At 57.7% G+C, this 23,732-nt stretch overlaps 1 protein-coding gene across 4 annotated transcripts in view; it reads left to right on the plus strand.

The window, feature by feature from the left end:
• Positions 1-23,732, plus strand: part of Slc13a3 (solute carrier family 13 member 3) — a 63,724-nt gene that overhangs the window by 7,076 nt on the left and 32,916 nt on the right. For 3 of the 4 annotated variants that reach the window (XM_046434026.2, XM_058575646.1, XM_046434027.1), the window contains 2 exons: positions 16,641-16,906; positions 18,722-18,885. In XM_046434026.2, coding sequence (XP_046289982.1) covers positions 16,641-16,906; positions 18,722-18,885 — 430 coding nt within the window. Of the gene's footprint in view, positions 1-16,640; positions 16,907-18,721; positions 18,891-23,732 lie in introns of those variants that run through there. The other variant, XM_046434028.1, reaches the window with a different exon arrangement.

The following is a 23,732-nucleotide window of genomic DNA, read 5'->3' on the forward strand; positions in this document are numbered from 1 at the left end:
TGTGCGACCTGGCTGGTCCTGACCGCATCCCAGTGAGGTGGCCCGTGAGGGAGCAAGGCCGGGCCAGAGCAGCAGAGCCACGACTCCAGGTCCCGTTGGTGGTGGGATGCAGAATGAAACGCAGACGGTGGCCCCCGGGCCCCGTGCGATCTGCCTCCTGCCCGCCTGGCCCCTGGCCCCGCCTCGGAGTCACTGCACAGACTTGGCTGCCACAGGGGAGCAGGGGAGGGGGAGCGGGGGAGGGGGAGTACGCCTGTCAGACTCACAGATCCCTGCAGGCGGCCTGGTCCCGAGGTGGAGGAGTGAGGGGGGTGGGCGAGGCCCTGGAGGGGCTCCTGGCAGGAGCGGAGGCCCGAGGCCAGGCAGGCCCAGGGTGGGCTGGGGAGCGCTGCCCACGGGCTGCCCACAGGGCTTCCTGGGTGATGAGGGCAGCTGGAAAATGGCCTGGAGTGTGGCGCCTAGGACTGTGGGCTCGGGCTTGTCTGGTTCTGAAAGCAGCACTTGTAGACGAGTGGGTTAGGATCTCTAGGAACTGGCCAGCCCGGGAGGCGCAGCACCTGCGGGTGTCAGAGCATCAGACACAGAACTTAGTTCAGCGTCCTGCACTCTCCTCTCCTCTCACTATGCCTCAGCCTCACAGCCCTTCTGTTCCTCAGACTGGCCAAGACCACACCTGCCCCAGGGCCTTTGTACTTGCCTTCCCTGGATTACCCTGGCCTCCTGTCTTCTGTGGCTGGCCTCTGCTCATTTGGGTCTTAGCTCCTCACTGACTTCTTCGCCAGCATGCTTGCCCTCCTCCCTTCACAAACCTCTTCCTGAAACCTCTCTCTGCTTTACTGCTTTCAGGGATTTATTCCCAATCTCAAGCAAGCATTTTTCTGCCTCTCCCACCAGGCTGTGGGCAATGTAAGGACAGGGCCCGCATCTGTTGTGTCCTCTGCAGCATCCCCAGGACCTAGAACAGTGTCTAACACGCAGTAGGCACTCAGCACATTGCATGGAAGAATCTGAATTTGAACACAGGTTCTCATTTCAGAGCACACGTGCTCTCCAGAGCCCCAGACTGGAGCGTTTGGGCTGAAGTCAGTGTTTTCAGCTGGGAGAGGGGGCTGGAGGGACCTTCTCAGCCCTCTGCCAGCAGGGCGGGTGGTCCCAGAGCCCCCAGCTGGGCCCCCTTCGAGTTCTCCCTGCCAGGCTTGACCCGCTGCCCCTTCCCAAGCGGGCACAGGACCCTGTGCTTCTCTGAGGCCCCGCCAGGTCTCCAGGCTCCCTGCTCCTGCAGGTGTGTAAACAGGCCCCCCGTGGTCCCCGCGAAGTGGCAGGGAGCAAGATCGTGTTTCCTGACCATCTCCCCAGGACAGTGCCCTCTGGCTGATGAGCAGGGCTTTCTGACACCCCCAGATCTTGAAGGCACAGAGTCAGCCCCCCGTTAGGGCGGGGCCTGCCTGGGGCCTGGAACAGGTCACAGGCTCGGCCCGGCCACTCTCGCTGCTGGAGATGGGTCAGGGTCTTGGAGACACATGGCCATGCTGCCCCCCGGGGAGCCTCAGCTGCCTCTCGGCCGTGAAGTGTGTGTGACCAACGTACCTGCTGGGCCGACTGGGCCACCTGACCCGGTGCCAGCAAAGGGCGGCTCTGCTGCCGTTGTCGGCATAATAAGGGGCACCAGCTCTGTGCTCTGTCCACTTGTCCCTGAAATTCCCATGAGGGGGGCAGTGACCCCCTCTCGATAGAGACATGGCCCTTCCCCCAGCCAGGGCCCCCTCCCTGTCCCCTTGCTGTGCTCTCCTGTGGGACCCGCCCACAGGCTGGGCCTGGGAGGAGTTTGCTTTCACCTCCTCAAGCCCCTGAGGGCAAGTGCTGGTCCCTGGCACTGCGGGAAGTGAACTTGAGCTTGCCCCGGGCACAGGCCCTGTCCATGCCCCCTCCTCGGTCCCCAGAGGGACTCTAGGAATCTAGCTGACCCTGTGTGGACTCCCTGAGGGCCGGCTGCGGTTCCACACACTCTCGCTGAAGCTCATGCTGCTCCGTGGCCAGGGGCTGACATCAGGAGGCAGACTGCACAAGAGGAGACGAGGCCCGGGCGGTCAGTTGCCTGCCCAGGCCCCCGTGGCTGGGGGGCATCAGAGCCGGGGTACAGACACCACGCTCTGGCCCTGGTGTGTTCTCAGCCCCACTCATCACCCCGCAGGTCCAGGGGTGGTGGACCCCCTCACAGATGAGGAGGCCGAGGCTCAGGAGGTGGGGCCTCGAGCGGCACCGCACAGCGGTGGCAGGGGGCTGGGCTGGCGTCTGGCCGGCCAAGGAAGGGAGCGGTCGTGCCGGCTGTGGGGAGAGGTGCCATCCAGACGTGGGGCAGGTGTCCAGGAGCGGGCGAGGGCTCAGGCCCTGGAGGAGACGGGGCTCAAGTCCTGGCCATACCCAGTGCGCGACCGTGGCCAGTCATCCACCCCTCTGCGCCTCGTCTCCTCATCGATGAGGCAGGTTTCCAGTGGCTTTCAGAGCACCCCCACGTGTTGCCTATGGACGCCGTGTCGCTGGGCTTCTCACGTTGGTTCCCAGGGGACATCTGGCCACTTGAGGCGATTCTGATCGCTACAACCCGGGGTGGGGTGCCACCGGCCTCTGGTGGGTCTGCGAACACCCTCCACCATGGAGGAGGCCCCGGCTCCCCCATCTCTCCAGCGAGGCTGGGGGCAGCACAGTGCAGCCCTCTTTGCTGTGGGGAAGCTGGGGCTGCAGAGTGGGGTGCTTGCGGGGCACCAGGCTGGCAGTGGAGGGAGGCCGCAGGGAAGGGCTGGGAGAGGGGAGTCTTCCGGGCTGGTCAGAGCGCTGCTGGCTCAGAGGCCAGCTCCGGGCTCTGCCTGCCCTCTGCCCTCTGCCCTTTGCCCCCTGGACAGCCACCTTCCCTGTGGTGGGGAAATGACAAAAGAAGGCCTGTCCCACCCTGGGCCTTGGTGTCCCCGGCACCTTTCTCTCCTGCCAGGCACGAGGAGCTGCTGGCTCCGGGGCTGGAGTTGGGGCAGAGGTCAGGAAAGTTCCCCTGGCTCCTCGGCCACCCCTGCCCCGTCCGGCTTCTCTGGACAGGGCTGGAAACAGCCAGTAGCCCTCACCTGGGGCTGGCGAGGGCCTTCTCTGCTCCGAGGACATCTGGGGCTGGAATTGTGGGGTGCAGGCCTGCGGAGCCTGGTAAGCCTGACCTGTGGCTGCCTGTGGCCACCTCTGCTGGGCTCTGGGGAGCCCACGGCCGGCTCTGGATACTCTCGCCGGCTGCAGGGAGGCCGGCCAGGCGCCTGCCTCTCCCACGACCTCTCCTGCTGTGAGCTGCACAGACCCGGGCCTTCCCTCTCTGGAAGAGGGGCCTGCTTTGCGGCTGCCCCCAGACTTGCCCCCTGGGGCGGGGCAGGGGGTGAGCACGGGCCCCAGCGCCAGACCCCAGGCCTGCCTCCCACCTCTTGGCTGCACGACCCTGGACACGCCCCTCGTCCTCTCTGTGCCTTGGCTTCCTCGTCTACAAGATGGGACTCTGCAGCTGCCCTCGGGACCTGGCGAAGGGGCCTCATGCGCCTGAACTGCTCAGGGCTGCAGCTGGCTGCGTGGGTCCTCCGCTCTGCACTCAAGCCCTGGGGGAACCGCGGTCGGACGTGCTCCTGGGCCTCTGGCTCCATCCCTGGCTCAGTGGTCTTAGGCCCTAGCCCCTCCCCCTAGAGAATGGAAAGAAGCGTGTCTCCCGGAGGTGTGGGGACGGTTGGTGACACGGTGCTCATTCAGAGGAAACCTCAGAGAACGCTCCCGTCCTTCTTAATCTCGGCCCAAATCCCAGAGCCAGGGGACGCTGAGGCTCATGATCAAGTGGGGCTGGCGACCCCCAGGCCAGGCCTCGGCAGCAGGGCCAGCTGGGCGGGCGGGGGGTAGATGGTGGCCGACCAGGAACGCAGAGGGCAGGGCCCATCTCAGAGGGCACAGGCTGTGGCCGGCAGCTCAGGGGGCCACGTGTGGCTCTGCGGGTGGAACGCGGTGCTGCCATCGCCAGCCGCGGTTTCCTCACGGGTCACGCGGCCTGCCTGCCTCGCAGGAAGCCAAGCCTTTGCCCACAGAGAAGGTGAATAGTGCCGTCCACCCTGCTCGCGGTTCTCAGCACACAGTAGGTGCTTAATCAGCATGTCCCAGTTGGCTGTGGATTAAGAAAGTCCATCTCTGCCTGTGCCCGTGTGCCAGGCGCTGTCACAAGTAGCCAAGACGTCAGTCAGAACCACTAACCGAGCACCTGCGAGGCACCAACTGCCCTTCTAGGGGGACATGGCGTGAACTCAGCCACAAGTCACTGCCCAGTGGAGCCAACGTCCTGGAGGGACACAGAGAGCCAAAGCACATGGGGGGAGTGTGGTCTGCAGCGCGTCCCGCGATGCTCAGGTAGGAGGTGGCAGGGGCCCAGGGACAGAGACGGTGCCATTCTAGGGTCGGAGGTGCCACTGGGAAGGAGCTTTTGAGAAAGGCCTGAAGGAGGCGGAAGAGCCGGAGACATAGAGAGGAAGGGCCTTCCGGGCAGCGGAAGCAGCGCGTGCAACGGGCCTGAGGTGGGAGCGTGGTGAGTGTTCAAGGGGCAGCAGAGGGTCCTCCTGGTCCTCACCATGGCCCTTCCTAGGACCCTGGTTCTCCCCCCAGAGAAATGAAGTGAAATCCAAGGGCCTCGGTGAGATCTAAAGGCTCGAACCATCCAGGCCTTCAGACAGGGCTTCCCTCCAACCAGAGGAAGGCCCCCCTTGGCCAGGCCTGCAGGGGTGAGCTCCGGACACCCCCTCACGCATGAACCTGGGCTGAAGGAACCGCTGGACGAGGGAGGCTTGGCCATGGGGAGCCGAGGAGCCGCCCAAGGTCACACAGTGAATCAGCTTCTTTTTCCAAAGACGATGTGTCCTGCTAGGCTGAGCCAGGCAGCGTGGTCCTGGGCCGCCCCTGCCCGGTCCCTGCCCCGCCAGGCTGGTAATGATCAGTGAGCCGGGCAGCCCCAGGGCGCAAACTGCCCCAGGAACACTTTTAATGAATGGCTCCGGGAACTTGAGCTTGTCACAACATCTGCTAATGAGTCCAGGGGTCTGCCATCCTGCAGAGCAGGGGTGGGGTGAGGGGCTGGCTCAGAGGTCACCGGGCAGCTCCCCCCTTTCCTCCGTGAGCAGTGCCAGCAACTGCCTTCCTGTGCTCCTCCTCTTTGCTGACGACGAGGGCCCTGAGGCCAGACCAGGGCTCTGGGCACGGACCTTCTGGTGGGACCCTGGCTTCATCCCTGCCAGAGTGCACTCGTGGGCAGAGAGGCCTCAAGCCCCCCGGGCCCCAGTCTTCTTATTTCTGAGCAGGTGGCTGAGATGGGCCGGTGGGCGAGTGCAGGTCACCCCTGCCTGGCGCCTGGGTGGAGTGGGCGCTCCATAAAGGCTGGCTTTGTGACCCCATGGACACCCACACTGAGGCACAGTGGCCCTGAGCAAGTCCTGCGGCCTGAGCCACAGTACGCCCAAACACCCCTACCCGGTGGCCGCGGCTGTGGGTGTTTAACAAAGGAACCCGCGGAACCATGCCCGGTGCCTAATAAGTGCTCCGTGTGTGACGGCCTTGCACAGCAGTGGTATGGCACCAGGCGACGGGGACAGCTGCTTGGGGGGGGGGGGAGAAATGCTCCTGGTGTCACCCAGCTCTCTGTGGCCTCGTCGTCTCCTCCGGCGGCCTCTGCCCTGTCCACCACGCATTCCCACTTACGGATGAGACAGGGAGACTCGGAGGGCCAAGCGGTCAGATCGGAGAAGCGCCCTGGCCAAGAGGGCACAGCAGTAGTGAGTGACAGCCGCGGGGCTTCAAACCCTGCTGGCTCAGAGGGCCCAGCCTGGGCAGGGCTGGCGAGGGGACCCCTGAGGTGGAAGGTGTGGCTTCTTCCTTGCCAGAGGTCAGCTGGCCCTGTGCACTCTTGGGAGTGGGCCTCAGGTGGCAGCAGGAGGTACGGCTGAGGCCGCTGGCCCCAGGCCTGCCCCCTCAGGTCTGGCCTGAACCTGCATGGGGTTTCCGGTACCTGCCAAGAGCCTGGTCACCGGCCAGTGTGTGACAGAAGTGTCTGCAGCAGCCCAGGGAGCAGGGACGGGAGGGAACCTGCCCTCGAGTGTCCTGAAAGCTCTGCCCCCAGCCCTGGAGAGGACGCGCCCCTCTTTCCTCCCTGTCATGGGCAGAGGGCAAGCTTAGGGGCGGTGGGGACAGAGCAGCCTTGAGCCTGCCTGGAAGCCATTCCCCAGCTCAAAAATTAACCGCCTGACGCGGCACTTCCCCTGCCCCCCACGCCTCGTGTTTTGCCTACAAACTTTAATCCCTTGGTGAAGCCTTGGCTGAGCTAGAGAGGCTGGGGGGACGTGGGGGATTATAAGGCTTCCTGTAAGGCACTCACACCCTGGGCCGTGTGTCTGGGTTGGGTGGACATGAACAGGGCTGCTCGGGGACTGTGACCACCACCACTGCCCCACTCACCCTGTCCTTGCTCCCAACAGGCAGGATCAGGGCAGGCTTAAGGAAGGGCTCATTGTGAGGGTCATGGGGTGCCGTGCCCTAGTGCCACTGGGCTCCCGACCACTGCGGCCTGAAAAGCTTGGGACCGTCACCTCTTAATGAGGAAAGAGAAGATAAGCCTTTGGCTGACACAGTCTACCTCTGACTTGCTGGGTGGCTCAGGCAAGCCTCTTTCCTTCTCTGGGCAGCCTTTTCCTCTACTGTCCTTCGGTTAGATAGACAGATTTTCTCAGTGTCAGCACTATTGTCATTGACACTGGGGGGGGGGGCGGTAATTCTTGATTGCAGACGGAGGGCACCTGGGCGCTGCAGGAGGTCAGCAGCAGCCCCAGCGTGTTCACTAGATGCTGGCAGCACCTCCCACCTGTCATGACAATCAACGACCTCCCCTGGGGGACAAAACCTCCCCCCACCCGTGGGAACCATTGGTTTACATTTTTGAAGTCCAGCCTTAAGGAATTGAACTTGTATTATTTATAATAAAATCATGTTGATATATGATCATAACAATTAATGCAGCATGACAACAGCCCGTTTGTCGGGGATACCCTCGTACCGACCCCTGGGGGTGCGTATCTTACATTAAGCAGCTCTGTCCCCCAGGTGGGTATCAATGTCATGTGTCTACATCAGGCAAACTGAGGGCAGGGAGCTCACCAAGCAGCCCAGGATCGCTGGCTAGAGAGTGGGGGACTGGGGTGACGCCAGGCTTTTCTATTCCACGCCCTCTCCTGCCGCCCCCGTCGGTGAGCACAGGTGAGCAGAGGACAGCGGTTCTGATGACGAATCCGCAGGGGAGGCTCTCGGGGCTCAAGTTGGCAGAACAGGCTGCTCTGTCCCAGCCGTCTCTGGAGCAGCCTGACAACAGCCACCAAAGGAACAAAAGGAGAAAAACAGGCCACCTTCCAGGGAAGCAGGGGACAGTCCACCCGCGAGGTCCAGCAGACAGGGCCTTGGGGTTGGACCTGGGGCAGGAGGAAGCAGGAGCAGCCCAGCAGCCGGGCAGGCCTGGATTCCCCCTTGCCTTCCAGTCCCGAGCCTCCCTCTTCCTGGAAAGCCTGGGCCGGCCGTGGGGGAAGGAGAGTCCTTGAGACATGTGACAGCCCAGGCGGAGTGTGCTGATCCCGGAGGCTCAAAGACCTTTGGCAAGAAGTGGGCAGTCGGAGGGCCGGGGAAGGAGGGGACGGATAGCCGCCACACGTGGGCCAGTGGTCCCATGTTCTCTCTCAAGAAGTCCAGGGAACAGGAATGCTGGGAGCCACCCACGCTGGGCCTCCTGGGTGTTGTGCTCAGCAAGGCTCCCGCCTGCCGAGCCCAGAAGACTCCAGGGCGGGCTGGAGAGAAAGGTCCTGGGTGTCACAGGCGAATGGTAGACACCTGCAGCCCCGCCGTGCCCACCTTCCCTCCAACAAAGAAACGGGCTTGGAAGGACGGCCCCCATTCTGTAGGGAGCGGCCAGTGTGGACCTTCACCAGGATGGCCCCAGAATGAAAAGACAAAGGGACACACAGGGAAAGCCCGCGAAGAACAGAGGCTGGGAGAGTCAGCCGTGGAGCAGGAGGAGCAGGAGCAGGGGTTTCCCTCTGAGATGTGAACACAGCTGAGGGGTGTTGGCCTCCTGATCCCCAAATAGAGCACTAGATCTCAGAATGGAGGGCCCAGAGGGGAGGACGGGGAACGCTGAGGAAGAGAGCCGAGGACAAACAGCCACCCTTGGAGGAGAGGGGATGGGAACGCGCTCACACCAAAAGCAGGTTGTGACAGAGGGAGCGACAGGAAGAGGAAGCCGAGGAGAGGGGTGCTAGAGAGGAAGGACAGCGAGCCTCGACACGGTCGAGGTCCCTGCGGAAGACTAAGCAGCTGAGAACAAGGTGGCAATCTTCAGTGGGAGAGACTTTGTTAAAACTAAAATATGTGCAGGTTGAAAAGTGCATTGTTTCCCAGTAAAAAAAGGGACAGAGACTCGGCAACGCGGAGATCAATCACGGCCGCGTAAATGAACTTGGCGGTTGAACAAAATGGCGGATGGACATCCCGGTGAAATTCTGTGAGCTGTAAGGGGGAAGCAATGGACCTGGCCTCAAATTTCTGCCCCACAATAATTACACATCTACGGGTGCTCCGAGGAGGAAAGGGGAGCCCAAGAGCTGGGCCAGCATGTTAGCTTTACGTTCAGAGAATGTCTTCTTTTAAAAAAATATGTCTGTTGGTTGTTGAAACTTGGAAAAACAGAGCAATGAATAAATAAGAATGCGCTCCTGGGGCTGGGGTGCTGGGGTGCAGCTCAGTGGCAAAGCGTCTGCCTTGCATTTGCAAAACCCCGGGTTCAACCCCCAAAAAGAAAGAAAGAAAGAAAGAGTGCACTCGTTACTTCACCCCTAAGAGAACCGCCCCACATTTCCAAAGCCTTCCCATGCCTTTCCCCTAACAGCTGGACATCCAAATATGATTATTCCAAATATGCAGAGGAAGAGACTCAGCCTCGGGGTGTTGTGTGGCTTGTCCTGGGAAACAGGAGCCAGCCTGCGGGGCCCAGGTCTGTCCAAAAGAAGTCTGTGTGAGGAAGGAAGTAGCTACACCTGCTCTGTCCCCAATGGCAGACACCAGTCACAGGTGGCTGTTGAACCCTTGAAATGTGGCCGAGTCACTGAGAAACCAGCATTTTAAACGTCATTTAATTTTAAGTACTATAAAAAGCCACATGTGACCCGGGCTACTGTATCTGGACAGTCCAGCTCGAGAGATTTCCTCAGTGTCCCTTGTCTTCTCAGACCCCTTCCATCTCAAGCTTTGCTGAGGTCTGGCCTCTGGGGCAGCCTCCTTGCTTTCAGGCCCGGGGCTTCTCCAGCCGCAATCTTTCTCGGCCTCCTCCTGGGCTCCTCCACACCTGGAGGCTGTCGCTGAGCTGCCCGGCTGCACAACCTGCTGCGGATGGAGCGGAACTTCCCCTGGAGCTCGCCTTGCAGGGCCCCTCAGCGGATCCCCACTCCTGCAGAGCCTCTGGACAGGACAAAGTGGCACCAGGGCAAGCTGCTTGCCCTACGGTGACCCAGAAAGAGGGTCTGCAAGGTCAGACACTCCCCAGCCTCTGAACTCCAGAAGTCGGAATTCAAAGGGTCAGTGCCTGCCATCACGAGACGCCCTGCTCCCTCCTACCTGGATCCGCCCTTGAGGGTCAGGAGCCTCCCCTTCCCCAACACACAGACTGCACCTCCGTGGGTCATGTGGCTGGCCCCAGTTCACAGAGCACGGGGCCCAGACACAGGGTGGAACCTGCCTGCCGTGGGGTGGGTCATCCACCTGCGTTCCCCTTCACGGCGAGGTCTCAGAGCTCACCACGCGCTCTCCATGGTGCTGAAGACATTGCTCTGCCTCTCCGGGCCTCGGTTTTTATACCTGAAAAATGGGGTTTTAACATGGAGCAGAGATTTCAGAACAGGGTCCTGTGATCCCTAGAGGTCTATCAGCACTGTGACATCACAGTCAAATGGTGTGTATGTCTGGGCACTTTCCTGAGGTTTTCATTAATAATCAAAGACATCCATGACTCCATCAATTAAAACCCTGTCAAGGCCCGGTCATAGACCAGTGAGTGTGGGTCGGACAGCCCTTGCTAATAATGGCCATCTCCCCGCTTTCCTCTTAATGAGCCAATCTTGTTAAACTGAAGCTTCTCAGGAAAGCAGTTTGAAGCTTCTCTTGAGGCCCCAGGAGTTCAGGGATCAAGGGGCCCACATGGCAGGGAGCAGAGGGGCTGAGCAGCCCTGCTGTCCTCAGGGGGCCCGTGCCACCTTCACCTCGGTCCCCACCCTTCCTATTGCACCCATGACACTGAAGCCCAGTGTCAACTGTAAATTATTGTCATGTTTGGGCATTTTTTTCCCCTGGAAAAATAGTGCTTTTCTGCCCCTCCAACACTGTCAAGAGCGCAAAGCAGGTTCGTCAAGATGGTGCGATTTTTCTCCCACCAGCTCACGTCACTCACCAAATAGTCCCCCGCGCTGCAGTCTGTGATGCCTGGTTTATGTCACTTATTCATTCACTTAGCAGGCATCTAGGAGGACCGGGGGTAGAGGGGAACGGGACGGGCAGGGGCCCTGTTGTGTGGTCTCGTGGTCTGGGAGGAGAGGCTCTGAGAAAGGACACGCAGGAAATTGCCACCAGGGACAAGCACCTGTCAAAAGACATCTGGAGCAGACCTCAGTCCCTCATGTGACTAGACTGGCTCCCGAGGAGGGGCCGGGGAGGGAGTCCAGAGGCCAGGCAGAGGGACAGCAGGTGCTGAGTCCTGGTGCTGGAGGTTGGCCTGTCTCATCCCCAGAGGCCTCCACTTCCCATTTGGCCACCTCAGCTCTGAAGTCCCTGCCTCCAGGTCTCCTGGGGAGTCCCTTCTGTCCTCAGGCCTCGCGCGGGAGGGAGGTGGATGAGGGCAGTGGGCTTATTGATTCCCCTCCAGAGCGGGCATCAGCGGGCACATCTGAATCCACTTGCCCACAGGAAGCTCAGCTGGGGAAGGGGAGCTATTTGGGTCACCCCGACACTGGTCCAGTCCCCAACGAATGATGTAACGACATACTCACTTCCTGCCAAAGTCCCTGGTGGCCACGGCAGACTCCCCAGGTCCCACCATTTTCCTCAGGTCACCCCCCAGTTGACATGTGCTGTCCTGGGCCTTCCCTCCACCCAGGGCTGATGTGGGCATCCTCGCAGGAGCAGCCGGAGAGAGGAGAAGAGGGAGGGAGGAAGCGAGGGGAGGAGACAGAGGAGTAGAGAAAAGAGGGGAAGGAGACAGGGAGGGGAGAGGCAGGCAGGGCCCAGTGCCCACCCTTAAGGCCAGAATCCAGCCGCGTGTCCTCCCCGTGTTCACAATGTGCGAAAGGGTCACGCTGCACAGAGCACTCGCCGGCCATCACCCCCAAAGCAGATGTGCTCACGTGTCCTTACCAGTTATGATCATGCTGTCCCCCAATAAGAAATGACCCAAATGTCCATCAGTGGAGGCTGTAGAGCGAGTTGCCTGTGTTCAGAGAAGGAACAGCTCTCAACAGCCAAAAATAAACCCGGAGCCGATAAGTGACACTATTGGGCGAATCGCGATATTACAGCGAATGAAAGGCCAGACGCGAAAGTGGGTCCCGAGTGGGTCCCGGATGCCGAGGTCCGGGAACAGGCGGAACCCAGCCGGCGGGTGAAAGCACAGCCTGCTTCGGGCACTGGGGCTTGGCACAGCGGTGGGTGGGGTGACCTGAGAGGGGCCCAGGGACGGTGTGGGGTGGGGCGGTGGCTGTGGGGCTGGGAGTGGGTCAGAACCCCCGAACTCGCCCTCTCCCCGGGCGTCGTGCTGCCGGTGGGCTGGAGCTCAGGGCTGACTCCTGGCGCGGCTGCTGGGGGGACTCTGTCCTCTGGGGAAGTTCTTTTCCTATTACTTGTACCAAAAAATCCCTGGATATGAGACTCGTTCCATCACTCTTGGGAGATGATGATTAAAATCCCAATTGCTTGATCCACAAACGGTCTCAATTCGGAAATCAGAATGGCCAGCTCCGGGGCTGACCAACACGTGGGACTGGACCTGAAGGGACCTCTCCCCTTCGCCTCTCTGGGCTGGGTGCTGGGGAGAGGGAGGAGGGCCCGCCTGTCTCCCAGGCCTTGGGTTTCACCTCTCCCTCCTGCACCCACCGTGAGAGCAACTTCTCTGCCTCGGTTGTCCTGTCAGGAGAATGGACATAGTGACCCCTGCCCTCAGGGGGGTGAGAACAGAATGAGTTCATACGTTTGTAAAAGTGCCCGACGAATAGTACTGTCCAATCCCTTAGATGTTTAAGAGAGACGAATTTAAAAGTTAGGACTCCTGTTAAAGGATGTAGTTTGTGAACTACAGACAGCACAATGCCAGGAACTGAATTCAGTTTTAATTATCTGTGTTTTGTTTTTTTGTGGTGCTGGGGATTGAACCCAGGCCCTTGTGCATGCAGGACAAGCACTCTACCAACTGAGCTATATTCCCAGCCCCAGGAACAGAATTATCTGCATCAGTTTATGTGCATGACCTGAATGGATGTCTTTTTATGATTCCCCCTGAAAAGAGGGAGGAAGTAATAGTGCCTCCCAGTTAAGGTTGTGGGGGCATTAAGTGAGTTGACACATCAGAGAGCCCTGAACTGGGTGAATAACGGGAAGTGAGAAAGTACTTGAAAAATCAGTGGAGGGCGGGGTGTGGCTGGTGGTAGAGCGCTCACTCGCGTAGCTTGCACGAGGCCCTGGCTTGGAGCCTCAGCACTCCCCCACTGCCATGATTGCTGCGATCACTCCCGCACATCGTGACGTGAGTCAAGACAGAAAAGGAAACTCTGAGCCGAGTGTCATGGAGTTAAAGATGCCCAGGGGACTGCACACCACTGCTCCCTGCAGTTCCAGGCCATTTTCTTTTCTTTTGATGCCCTTATCAGGAAACCAGCGTTATCCTGAGCTCAGAAAACGCAATGGGAAGGGTCCCTCTCTCTCTGTCCCCTGAGCTTGTACACAATGGTTCATCCATTCCTCCGTTGTTTGGTAGAATTACTTCTGAAGCCAACAGGGCCTGAAGGCTTGTATGTGAGGGAGTTTATACGGATTGGATTTCTCTGAAAGAAATTGGACTGTTCAGCTATTCTGTTTATTTTTCCGATAGTTGGGTAACAATTTTCAAGTAGGTGGTTTCCTTTAGGTCGTCAGAGTTGTTGGTGTACGTTGTTTAAACTGTCCTTTCTTATTCTCTGGATGCTGTAAGGTCCAGGGTTGGGCCCTTCTTCATTCTAGTCCCCTGTTAAGTGCTGACCTCAGAGTGTCACCAGCAGAGAAGCTATCTTAAGGCCTGAGATGTTTAACTTGGGTGCTGGACATGATTCCCCTCTCTCTCTCTCTCTCTCTCTCACACACACACACACACACACACACACACACACACACACCAATTCCTTTCAAGTTAGAGGAACGAATTTGCAACGTTCCTCTACTGCTGCACAACTTTGCCCTCAGGTTGCGAGTACAATACCCAAGTAAATGACCAGACGCTTGCGGGACAGTGGAGGGTCTGACCTTCGGACGCTGCCCAAGCTTTCGTTTGCTAATGTTTAGTCGAGGCAGTTTCTCCCGAGAGAAGTCGCCCCTGCTAACCCCTTTGGCCTCTCAGCTAAGTTAATGACTCCCGCTAGTTGTCCCTAATGGACTTCGAGCCACGTCTCCTTTGGGTCACGTGCCTTGGTGCTGCTCTTAAGAGTCTTTAGCCCCTTGCCCCTAAAGCATTTGATTTTTTAAAATTTATTTTGGTTCCGGGGATTGAGCCCAGGGGTGCTTATCCACTGAGCCACATCCCCAGCCTGTTTTTTGTTTGTTTGTTTGTTTAGAATCAGGGTCTCACTGAGTTGCTGAGGCTGCTTTTGAACTCACGATCCTCCTGCCTCAGCCTCCCGAGGCCTGGGGTGACAGGCGTGTGCCACCTGCCTGGCTGCCCACTGAGGGCAGAGGTTCTCTTCCTCCTCTGCCCCCGAAGCTCCAGGACAGGGCCCAGCAAAGAGTATTGGGGACCCCTCCCTCAGTTCACTCACTCTGCACTGACTCAGCCCCTACCCGGCCAGGTGCTGGGGACACAGAAGAGAATGAGACACAACAAACAAGGACCCTCTTCTCACGGCACTTTGCATTCTAGGCGGGGACACAGAGGAGGCCAGTGACACTGAACACCGGAATCGTCGCGGCTTGCGATCTGGCAGCATTTCCAGTCATGCAGGGTTTTAAGGGATATTTTGATCCATGGGCAAATGGATGTCAGAAGCTTTGGGTTCACGGGGACAAGTAAATGTGTGCATGTGATTTGGTAGTGCTTCGGATGCTCTGGGAATTTTAGGGGATCGGTAGGGAGAAGGGCTGTTGAGAACTTCCCTGGCTTGGAACCCGTTTTGGCGGCCTTCGGTGGTACACCAGTGTGACTGACGTGGACGCCCCCTCAGGCCCCTGCTCTGCTCCCAGCAGCTCACCCTCCCAGGGTCCTCTCCACGTGGAACACACCCATGTTCCTTACTAGGTATGGAGTGGCACCCCCTTTTACTTCTGAGCCTCAGGAAATACACCTTTCCGTTGACCGACTCACTTGACGTAACAAGTGGGTGTTCTTCAGCAAGGTGCACCCCACTAGCTGGGTTTGGCTCGGATGAGGCCCTTCTTTTTGATTCAAATACAAAAAGCTTCCGCACAGGCAAGAAGACAGCCCCTCCTCCCCCACACCAAAGATCTCCCAAATCCTAGCTCAGAAAGATGTCACTGTCTCCAGGAGCTTGTCGTTGATTGTCCTCCAGAGGGACCCTGCAATGAGGACTTGGCTCCAAGGAATGTTTCTGGCGATGGGAACATGAAACGTGAAGACATGAAACGTGAAGACCGTGGAGGTATCGCAGGGGAATGGATGAAAACGTTACTCCAGGACAACAGCGCCTCCATCTTACCAGGACCCGGGGTGGGGGGTGGCATCACTGTGCCTCAGCCATCCCACCTGGACAGCCACCAAACTTCCTGGTTGGAGCGGTTCCTGGGAGTCTTTTGTCCCTGGAAATCTTGACCAAGCTTGCAACTTAGCCAGAAGAAGCTGACGGAGTCACCTGTTGTGAACGGTGAGGGTCCAGGGAGATGGAGGAGCGTCTTATTCCATTTGAGCTGCTGTAACAAAAAGTGCCGTCCACTGGGTCATGGGTAAACAACAGGAATGTATTGCTCACAGTTCTGGAGCCTGTTAAAACAGCCCAGCCAGGTCCAAGACGGAGGCACTGACAGATTTAGTGTCTCAGGGGGGCTTTCTCTCTGCTTCAGAGATGGCACCTGTTGCTGGGCCCGGACAAGGCAGAAGGCCCTCAGGCCTCTTTTACAATTGCATTCATGAGGGTCCCGCCACAGTGGGGTTAGGTTTCAACATATGAATTGGGGGGCTGGGGGGACTCAGCCATAGCAAGTTGGTACGAAGGCAGCGCCCTCCTCGGTCCCCACCCAGTCCCTCCGATGGCTTTCTTCTGCCCCATGCTCATGGTGCTGGGCTACCTGGGGCCCATCTCTCTGGGGCGAATGGTTTGCCTGCACATGTGTCTCCTTGAGCTGCAGAAGCTGATGAGCTGCAGGTGGCTGGGCCCCAGACTGCCAATGTCAGGGGCAGGAGTGCACTGTCACCTGGCAGTCTGGCGTCTCGTGACAGACCCCAAAGAAAAGCAAAATATCTTCTTGGCAAAGTGAATGGTGCGAGATTGTGCGAGGGAGCCCCAGAGCTCCACGGTGGCACGTCAGGCTCCTGTGAGCATTCGAGGTCGCAATCCTGGCTCAGGATGCCTCATTTCCAAACCGGGACACGGGTTGGTAGGTCAGGTGGTGCACAGGACAGGATGAGTGTGATGGTCACCGTCTTTGAGCATTGAGTGTGTGCCGTGCTGGCCGCTGCACCTGCCCAGCTGCGGCTGTCCTTACTGTGTGCCCTCTACCCCAGGGCGGTCCCCGGGCCCACACATGCTGATCCTTCTTCCTGTGGCTGCAGGAGTGTTTCTCTGGCTGTAGGCAGAGCTCAGCCTGCACAGGGGGAGGCCGGAAGCGCTCCCAGGAGCCGTCCTCAACCAGCGATGGCCAGGCCTCAGCAGGTCCAGGCCAGGGCCTCGGCTCCAGGGAGAACAGCTCCCGGGTGTGCCCTGCACTGCGTCCCAGGCTCCCCACCAGGACTGTGGCTCCAACTGCCCACAGTGGAAACTTCTCGTAAACTCACCTTGTATTGGCCCCTTCTCTGTGTCACCTGCCCACACCCTTCCAGAACTTTCTGGGGTCCCCTATTAAATCAAGTATTTCCATTCTCATCCTCACCTAGGGGTTTACCTCTAAGACAGTGAGTATTTTGGTTAGTTTTCTTTCAGTCTTGTGAAGTAGGCAGAAATAGCTTCTCTATTTTGTACTGAGAAAAATGAGGCTCAGAAAGGTGATGCCCCTAGCTCAAGGTCAAAGCCAAGGGCACCGCTTCCCTGGGAATGAGCCCGGTGGGCCCGTCCGCCTGCCTCTGCACCGGGCGCGCCCCCAGCTGTGCATGTCCCCTGCAGGAGGGCCGCTGCCTGTTCGTCATCCTGCTCATGGCCATCTACTGGTGCACCGAGGCCCTGCCCCTGTCGGTGACAGCGCTGCTGCCCATCGTCCTCTTCCCCTTCCTGGGCATCCTGCCCTCCAGCAAGGTCTGCCCCCAGTACTTCCTCGACACCAACTTCCTCTTCCTCAGCGGTCTCATCATGGCCACCGCCATCGAGGAGTGGAACCTGCACCGGAGGATCGCCCTCAAGGTCCTGATGCTCGTGGGAGTCCAGCCGGCCAGGTAAGGCCAGGCCACAGGGCCAGCCCGGGATGTGACTTTGCCACTCGCTGCCTGGAAATGGCGATGGACCTTGATTCACAGAGTCCCTGTGGGCACTAGAAGGTAGTTGCGGGCTGTCCCTGAGCCCTGCGCTCTCAGGCTTGCTCGCCACTTAGCAGCCCGGGTGATGGGGTGGAGCCGTTGGGGACGCAAAGTGGGTGGGAAGATGGCCCAGGAGAGGTGGAGGCTGGACCCAACCCTGCAAAGCCTCGAGCCCTCTGGATGTGGACCCCGTTCTCCCAGGGGTGGGTGGCCTTTAGCTAAGGGGTGTGTGTGCACAAGTCTATTGTTTTTTTCCCATGAACCCCTTTGGCAATTTGGTGAATCTTAAGATTTTTTCTCAGAATGATGTTTAAAATTGCATGAAGCAATCCAGTTTTCAGGATTTAAAACAACAACCACAACCCCAACTGGAGCAAAATGCAGTTACTCAAACAGTATTTTTAAAACACATTTTGCCGTAACAGCCCCTTTATGAACCCAGCACACGGCAAGAGCTAGTGATGAAACCGTTTTGAGCATCACCGCTCAGCCAGGGTTCTGCAGCTGTTATAATGTACTATAAAATACCTGTGAGCTTTTTTGGTGATAAAGTCTCAGGCCCTGAGGAAAAGACTCACTTCTGACCAGAAGTTAGCAACATGAAGATGCCAGGTATTTCCCTGATCCAGCCTTGAATGGTATCCACAACCCCCTGCTGTAAAGGGTCCTGAGCCGGGGGGTGACCTAAAGGGTCCTGAGCCGGGGGGTGACCTGGCAAATTTACATTTTTAAGCCTCCTCTTGGCCACATGTGGTGGGCTACAGGTGAGAAGCCAGGTGCAGCCTGGCTGGGAGGCTGTTCTGGGTGTGACAAGGGATGGTGACGGCTTGAACTAGAGGGTGGCAGTGGAGAAGGACAGAAGGGAGAGACCTGAGAGCTCTTTGAGCGACACAATCTGTGGGGGGAGGGGAGGAGACGCTGTGGATGACCACTAGGTTCCAGCATCCACTCTGCCGAGACATCTGCCTGACCGTGTAGAGGTGTCCCCTGGGGAGGCTGTGCATCCTGTGGGACAGTCTCCATCGAGAACTGAGCCCAGCAGCCAGCGGGGTTTGCTATCCAGGGGCGCGGGGAGGTGTGGGGGTGAAGCTGCAGCCACGAGCACAGCGCGGCTCTGGCTTAGAACCGTCTAGACACAGAAGAACTGACCCAGAGGGCACTGGAACTAGCAGGGACGGGGGGAGGGTCAGTAAATGGTGGGAGCTGAGATCATTGGTCTGATCTATGAAAGAAACTCTGCTGACTCCTGACCTCATACAACCATCTGAATGAATTCCAGGTGGATTAAGAAACTAATATATGGAAAAAAAAAACCCACGACACCCTGAGACTTAGATTCTGTTGTGGGAACAGACCAAGCAAAGACCAGGAGCCGAGGAGTCAGGCACGCTGGGTGCTGGTGGGAGTGGGGGCCGCAGGGAGACTGGGAAGGTCGTACGGCAAGATGGCAGGAGCCTTGGTGTCTGGCAACTTTATCCTGAAATGGGTGACACTGAGGATCTGGTTGAAATGGCTCTGGATTCCCTTTCCCCGGGAGCCTGTGGCCGTTCACTCACACAGTGGCCGGGGCTCTTGAGATCCCAGCAAGCCCTGCTTGTTGGTCCCGTTGGCCACTGACTTGCTTCTCTGCACCTGTGAAACTAATGGCTTGGATTCCTCAGGGAGGGAACCTGGGCCCGGAGGACCTCGTGGACCCTGGGTTCAGGCTCTGACTCTATCTCCCTCTGTCCCCAGGCTCATTCTGGGGATGATGGTGACCACCTCGTTCCTGTCCATGTGGCTCAGCAACACCGCCTCCACGGCCATGATGCTGCCCATTGCCAACGCCATCCTGAAGAGTCTCTTTGGCCAGAAGGAGGCTCAGAAGGAGCTCAGTTGGGAAGGTGATGAAAACACAGGTGAGGCTGTGCAAGGGCACTGCGGCCGCTCTACCGCGTGAAGGGAGGGGAGCAGGAACAACCAAAGGAAACCGGGAGAAGCCAAGGGAATGCGCACCTGCAGAGCACCTTCTAGGCGTCAAATGTTTATTAGTAATGATCGAGAATTAGACAAGTCCAACTGTGGGACTTTGGTTTTCCAATTTTTGCATTTATTGAGCATTTGTATTGGTTCCTTTAACTCTCCACATAACCCTTTGAACTGGATCCTATAATGAAACTTTGCTTGAAAGATGTTCAACCTAATTCTCAGAGAAATGCCAACTGAAGCAATGAGATTTGAATCGATAAGACGTGTAGAAATAAGAAAGCTGGGTGATGTCCAGTGTTGGCAGCCACGTGGCCGTGGGAACGCTGGTGCACTGCTAGAAAGAGTGTGGTCTGAGGCCGGCCTTTCAGGAAGGGAGGAAGGGAGGAAGGAAGGGAGGAAGGAAGGGAGGAAGGAAGGGAGGAAGGAAGGAGAAAAGCTACACATCATGCTCTTCAGGAGTGTGCGGAAGCCAAATGTGCCTCTGCCCTGGGGGAGCAGCTCTGCTCCTGGGCGATGAAGCCCCAGTGCCTGTGCGTTCTTCCTGGGGTGAGGAGTTGGCGGTCACGCGGGCTCTGTTGATGACACACACCAAGCACAGCACCGCTTTTAAGACAAGAACCAGCGAACCCAACAGTTACAGAAACGGATCTCTTAAAACAGTTTTGCTTGTGGAAAAACCAGAATGAGGTACAGGCCCCAAGGACAACATGTGAATTAAACATGTGCACATGTGGATGACACGGCGTTTTGTAAGAACATAAGGAGTATAAACTGGGCACCGTGGTGCACACCTCTGGTCCCGACGACCTGTGAGGCTGAGGCAGGAGGTCCCGAGTTGGAGGCCAGCCTCAGCAAGTTGGCAAGGCCTAAGAGAGAGAGACCCTGTCTCCAAATAAAAAATGAAAGTGCTAGGGGTGTGGCTCAGAGGTGAAGGGCCCTGGGTTTAATTCCTGGAGAGAAAGAAAAGGAAATGAAAGAAAGAAAGGGAAGGAAGGAAGGAGACAAGGGAAGGAAGGAGAGGACAGGAGGCAACAGCTGCCTCTTAGCCTGTGGGGAAGCTGCTACGGGAGGGTCCAAGTGGGGAACGGCGAGAGTAGAAACTTTAAAAAAAATGAAACCGAAGAGGGACCTGGGCAGCCGACAGTGGCACTGTGCCGTGACCTGGCCCTGTGACCCCCACCCTCTGAAGTTGTGCTCTTAGCAAAAACAAACCGACTGCAAAACCCCACAGCGGCCACCATGCTTTAGACCACTCTGTGGGCCCAGAGAGGGCAAGCAGCCTCCCCAGATCACACAGTGGGCAGATGATGGAGCCTGACTCAGGCCCGGCACTGTGCTCCAGAGCCACTGGTGCCACCAGAGGGAATCAGCCGAGCCAGAGGGAATCCTGTGGCTACAACTCAGAGAATGATGTCTTCAAGCCGCTACAGAAGCAGAGGTGCATTTCCCTCAGGTACCCAGGAGCGGGAGAAAGGCCGTCTAGGTCAGTCCAGGGCACAGGGACGTGCGCTCTTCTTCGGCAACCCGAGTCCCTGGGCCTTTCTCCCAGGGCTGCGCATGGCTGTTACATCACGTCCACTTTAAAATGTCTCATTTCTTTCTTTTTTCTTTTTCTTTTGTGGTGCTGGGGACTGAACCAGGGCCCTGGGTGTGGGAGGCAGGCTCTCCAGCCACTGAGCTGCACCCCAGCTCTAAAATGTCCAATTTCTTAAAAGAAGCTTTAGTTGATCCATGTGTGGATACAAATCGCTGTTCGTCCCACACCAATTTCTCTGGAGCTCTCCTGGCAGAGGACCCTCTGGGCTCAGGACTTTGCAGAGAAAAGGCTGGATTTCCCAGGTTCCCTTGCGGCCGGATGTGGTCAGGAGGCTGAATCTGGCCTCAGGTACATAAGTGGGAATGATGTCAGCTTCTGCCTTCCTGCTCGCTGCTTCCCCCTGGGTCCATGAGACTATGAGAGATGCCACCTGGGACCTAGAGGTAGAAGCCACCTCTTGAGAGAGAGCTGGCAGATGGGTCCCAGCAGATTTGGGTCGTTTTCATGACTCACGACCGACCGCATCCTCCACACCTCTGTTGGTTCTAGGTGCTGGTCACATTCTTTTCCAGTATGCGTTCCAGTCAATATGGATCTGATCAAAGTTAAATGCTGGCCCGTGTGGCATCTGAGCCACGTCACTTGCTGGTATCTCTGTGCACAGTGGCTCCTGTGTATTCTGTTCCCACAACGGCCCTGAGAGCTCGGAATGATCATCAGCCTGTACAGACGGGGTTGGAGAAGTGAGATGGTTCATTCATATGTCGTCGCTGGCCAAGCAGGGACCCCGGGTCTCCTCGAGGGCAAAGTCTTCTCCATGGGAGGGGAGAGAAGCTGGGCCTGGCAGACTTTTTCTGTAAATAACCAGATAGTAAATATTTTAGGCTCCGCCGGCCCCTCTGTCGCGATTACTCAATTCTGCCTTTGAAGTGAGTGGCAGAGTGCCAGTGGGCGTGGCTGGGCGCTAACACAATTTTATTAATGAGTTAAAATCTCATATACTGTCACATCCTGAACGGTTATTCTTCTACTGATCTTTTCAACCACTTAAAAATGTGAACTCCAGTCTCCATTGGCAGGTGGTGCAGAAACAGGTCATGGCCGGATTCTACCTGCAAACCGTGCTCTGCATTGCTGGCTTTATTGGTTTTTAAACTGTCTCCCCAGGTCTCTGCACCTTGTCCCCTTTCAACCCCGGCTGAGCCCTCTTTATCTTAGGCTGCCCTTCCTAGGAACAGTAACTGTGTTTATTGAGCACTTACTTAATGCAAGGTCCCTCCTAAGGCCTGGGGTCTGAATGAGAGGGAGCTGGCGTTGACCTCCTGGGAGCTGAAGAAATAAGAAGAGCTGCAGTGGCCTCCCAGGCAGCGTTTCCAGCTGTCGGGACGGGCTGCTCCTTGTCTCCCCTACTCCGCCTCCCACAGGAGTCTCTTTTTCCAAAATGAACACACGAGGTTTGAATACCAGGTCCTTCCTTACAAGCACGCAGAGTCTGAGACCCCGGGCGGGAGGGGGTTCGCCCAGGGTCACACACAGTGGTGACCTTGCAACAGGATGTCAGGAGACTGGGGCCCTGGGAGGCTGGGGGCCCTTCAGCAGCCGCAGGATAGAGAGCAGGGACTGGTTAATGATCAGTCTCTGGGGCAAGGACAAGGCTGATTCCAGCTCAAAGAGAGATGTCCCTTCCATCCAGTTCTGTGCCTTGACCAGGTGGCTGGCGGTAAGGCCAGAGCTGGAGGGAGTGGAGTCCGTGCTGATGGACCAGGAGAGGGGCAGGGCGTCTCCTCCAGGCTGCAAGGTCACAAGGGCCATCGATAGCAGCCACACAATGCTAATATCAGCCACCCTTTTCTGAGGGCCCACTCTATGGCAGATGCCATGCTCAATGTTTGAACCCATCGACTTGTTTAATCCTAACTGCACTATGAGGTAGTTACAGATGAAGAGACTGAGGTTCACAGGGGCAAAATGATTCACCCAAAGTAACACCATAAATGAGTTGCTGAACTCTAGTCTGTGTTTATGAGCTCTGTGCCGTAGGGCCTGGCCCAGAGGGGAGCCCAGGGGAAGCTGGGGTAGGATGGGGCTCACTGGACAAGACCCCAGAGGTCCTCAGCCTTTGAGGGTAGACCTGCCCCCTCTCTCCAGTTCCTGAACCGTCCTGTGCTCTGCACTGTCACCTGAGTGGTGGCTTCAACACCCTTTCACAGGGGTGCTCCCGTTTCACCCTCCAGCTTTGGGGGTGGGCTGCACTGTTTTAACCCCATCTTACAGAGGAGCAAATGAAGCTCAAGTCAGTGATTTGCTCAGGGTCCAGAAAGGGGCCTGTGTGTGCTAGGGAACTGCTCTACCACTGAGTTTTATTCCCAGGTCTTAATTTGATTTTTTAATTTTGAGACAGGGTCTCACTAAGTTACTGAGGCTAGCCTTGAACTTGCGATCCTCCTGCCTTGGCCTCCCAAGTAACTGGGATTATAGGTGTGTACCCCTGCACCCACCTCTACCTGGCTTTCAAATCTGAACCTTTTCCTCCTTTTCTCTGCCCAAAGAAGGCCACCCAGGCATGCTGCCACCCATGACTTTCCTTCAGGAATGTCCGAGATGCACCATCTGTCACAGAGACATCTTTCGGGTGGCGTTAAACATTGCCCTCCTCTTCCCTCATTAAGCCAACCCAGCTCCTGAGCCTCTTCTTGTCTATAAAGACAAAATATCCCCATTTTGTCTTATGATGAGTGACACGTGAGAAACGACAGCCAGGCACATAGGAAGTGGCTCATATGTGGCCGCTGCGGAAAAATCTCTCTAGGATTCCCAGCAGTGGGAGGAGCTTCCAGCAGTGGGAGGAGCAGTGGGAAGACCCGCCCTGTGGTGGGTGGAGAGGGCTATTCGCTGGCTCCTTGGGGCCTCCCCACGGACTCCCTGCTCCCCGAGGGCCTGTGTTGTCCGTCACCGCTGTGACAGCCTTTGCCCTGCCCACTTGCTCACCCAGAGTGCCCTCTGGCCGTGTTATCAACCAGCTCTAAGCCTCCGCCCCTCGCCCCTCGCCCCTCGGACATGCAGTAGGGGTGGTAAGTGGCCTCCTGGGGCGTCAGGAGTGCTGATGAATTCATGGATGGCACCTGCCTAACGTGGGGGCTTCTGAAGTCCCCTCCTGTCTCAGCTTCCCGAGCTGCTGGGGTTACAGGCCAGCGCCACCCCGCCCAGCTTTGCCCGCCCGTCTGGGCCTCGGTTTCCCGG

This window comes from Marmota monax, unplaced genomic scaffold (genome assembly GCF_021218885.2).
Source record: "Marmota monax isolate L192 unplaced genomic scaffold, Marmota_monax_Labrador192_F-V1.1 WCK01_AAM20220418_F8-fsc00014, whole genome shotgun sequence".
Lineage (NCBI taxonomy): Eukaryota > Metazoa > Chordata > Mammalia > Rodentia > Sciuridae > Marmota > Marmota monax.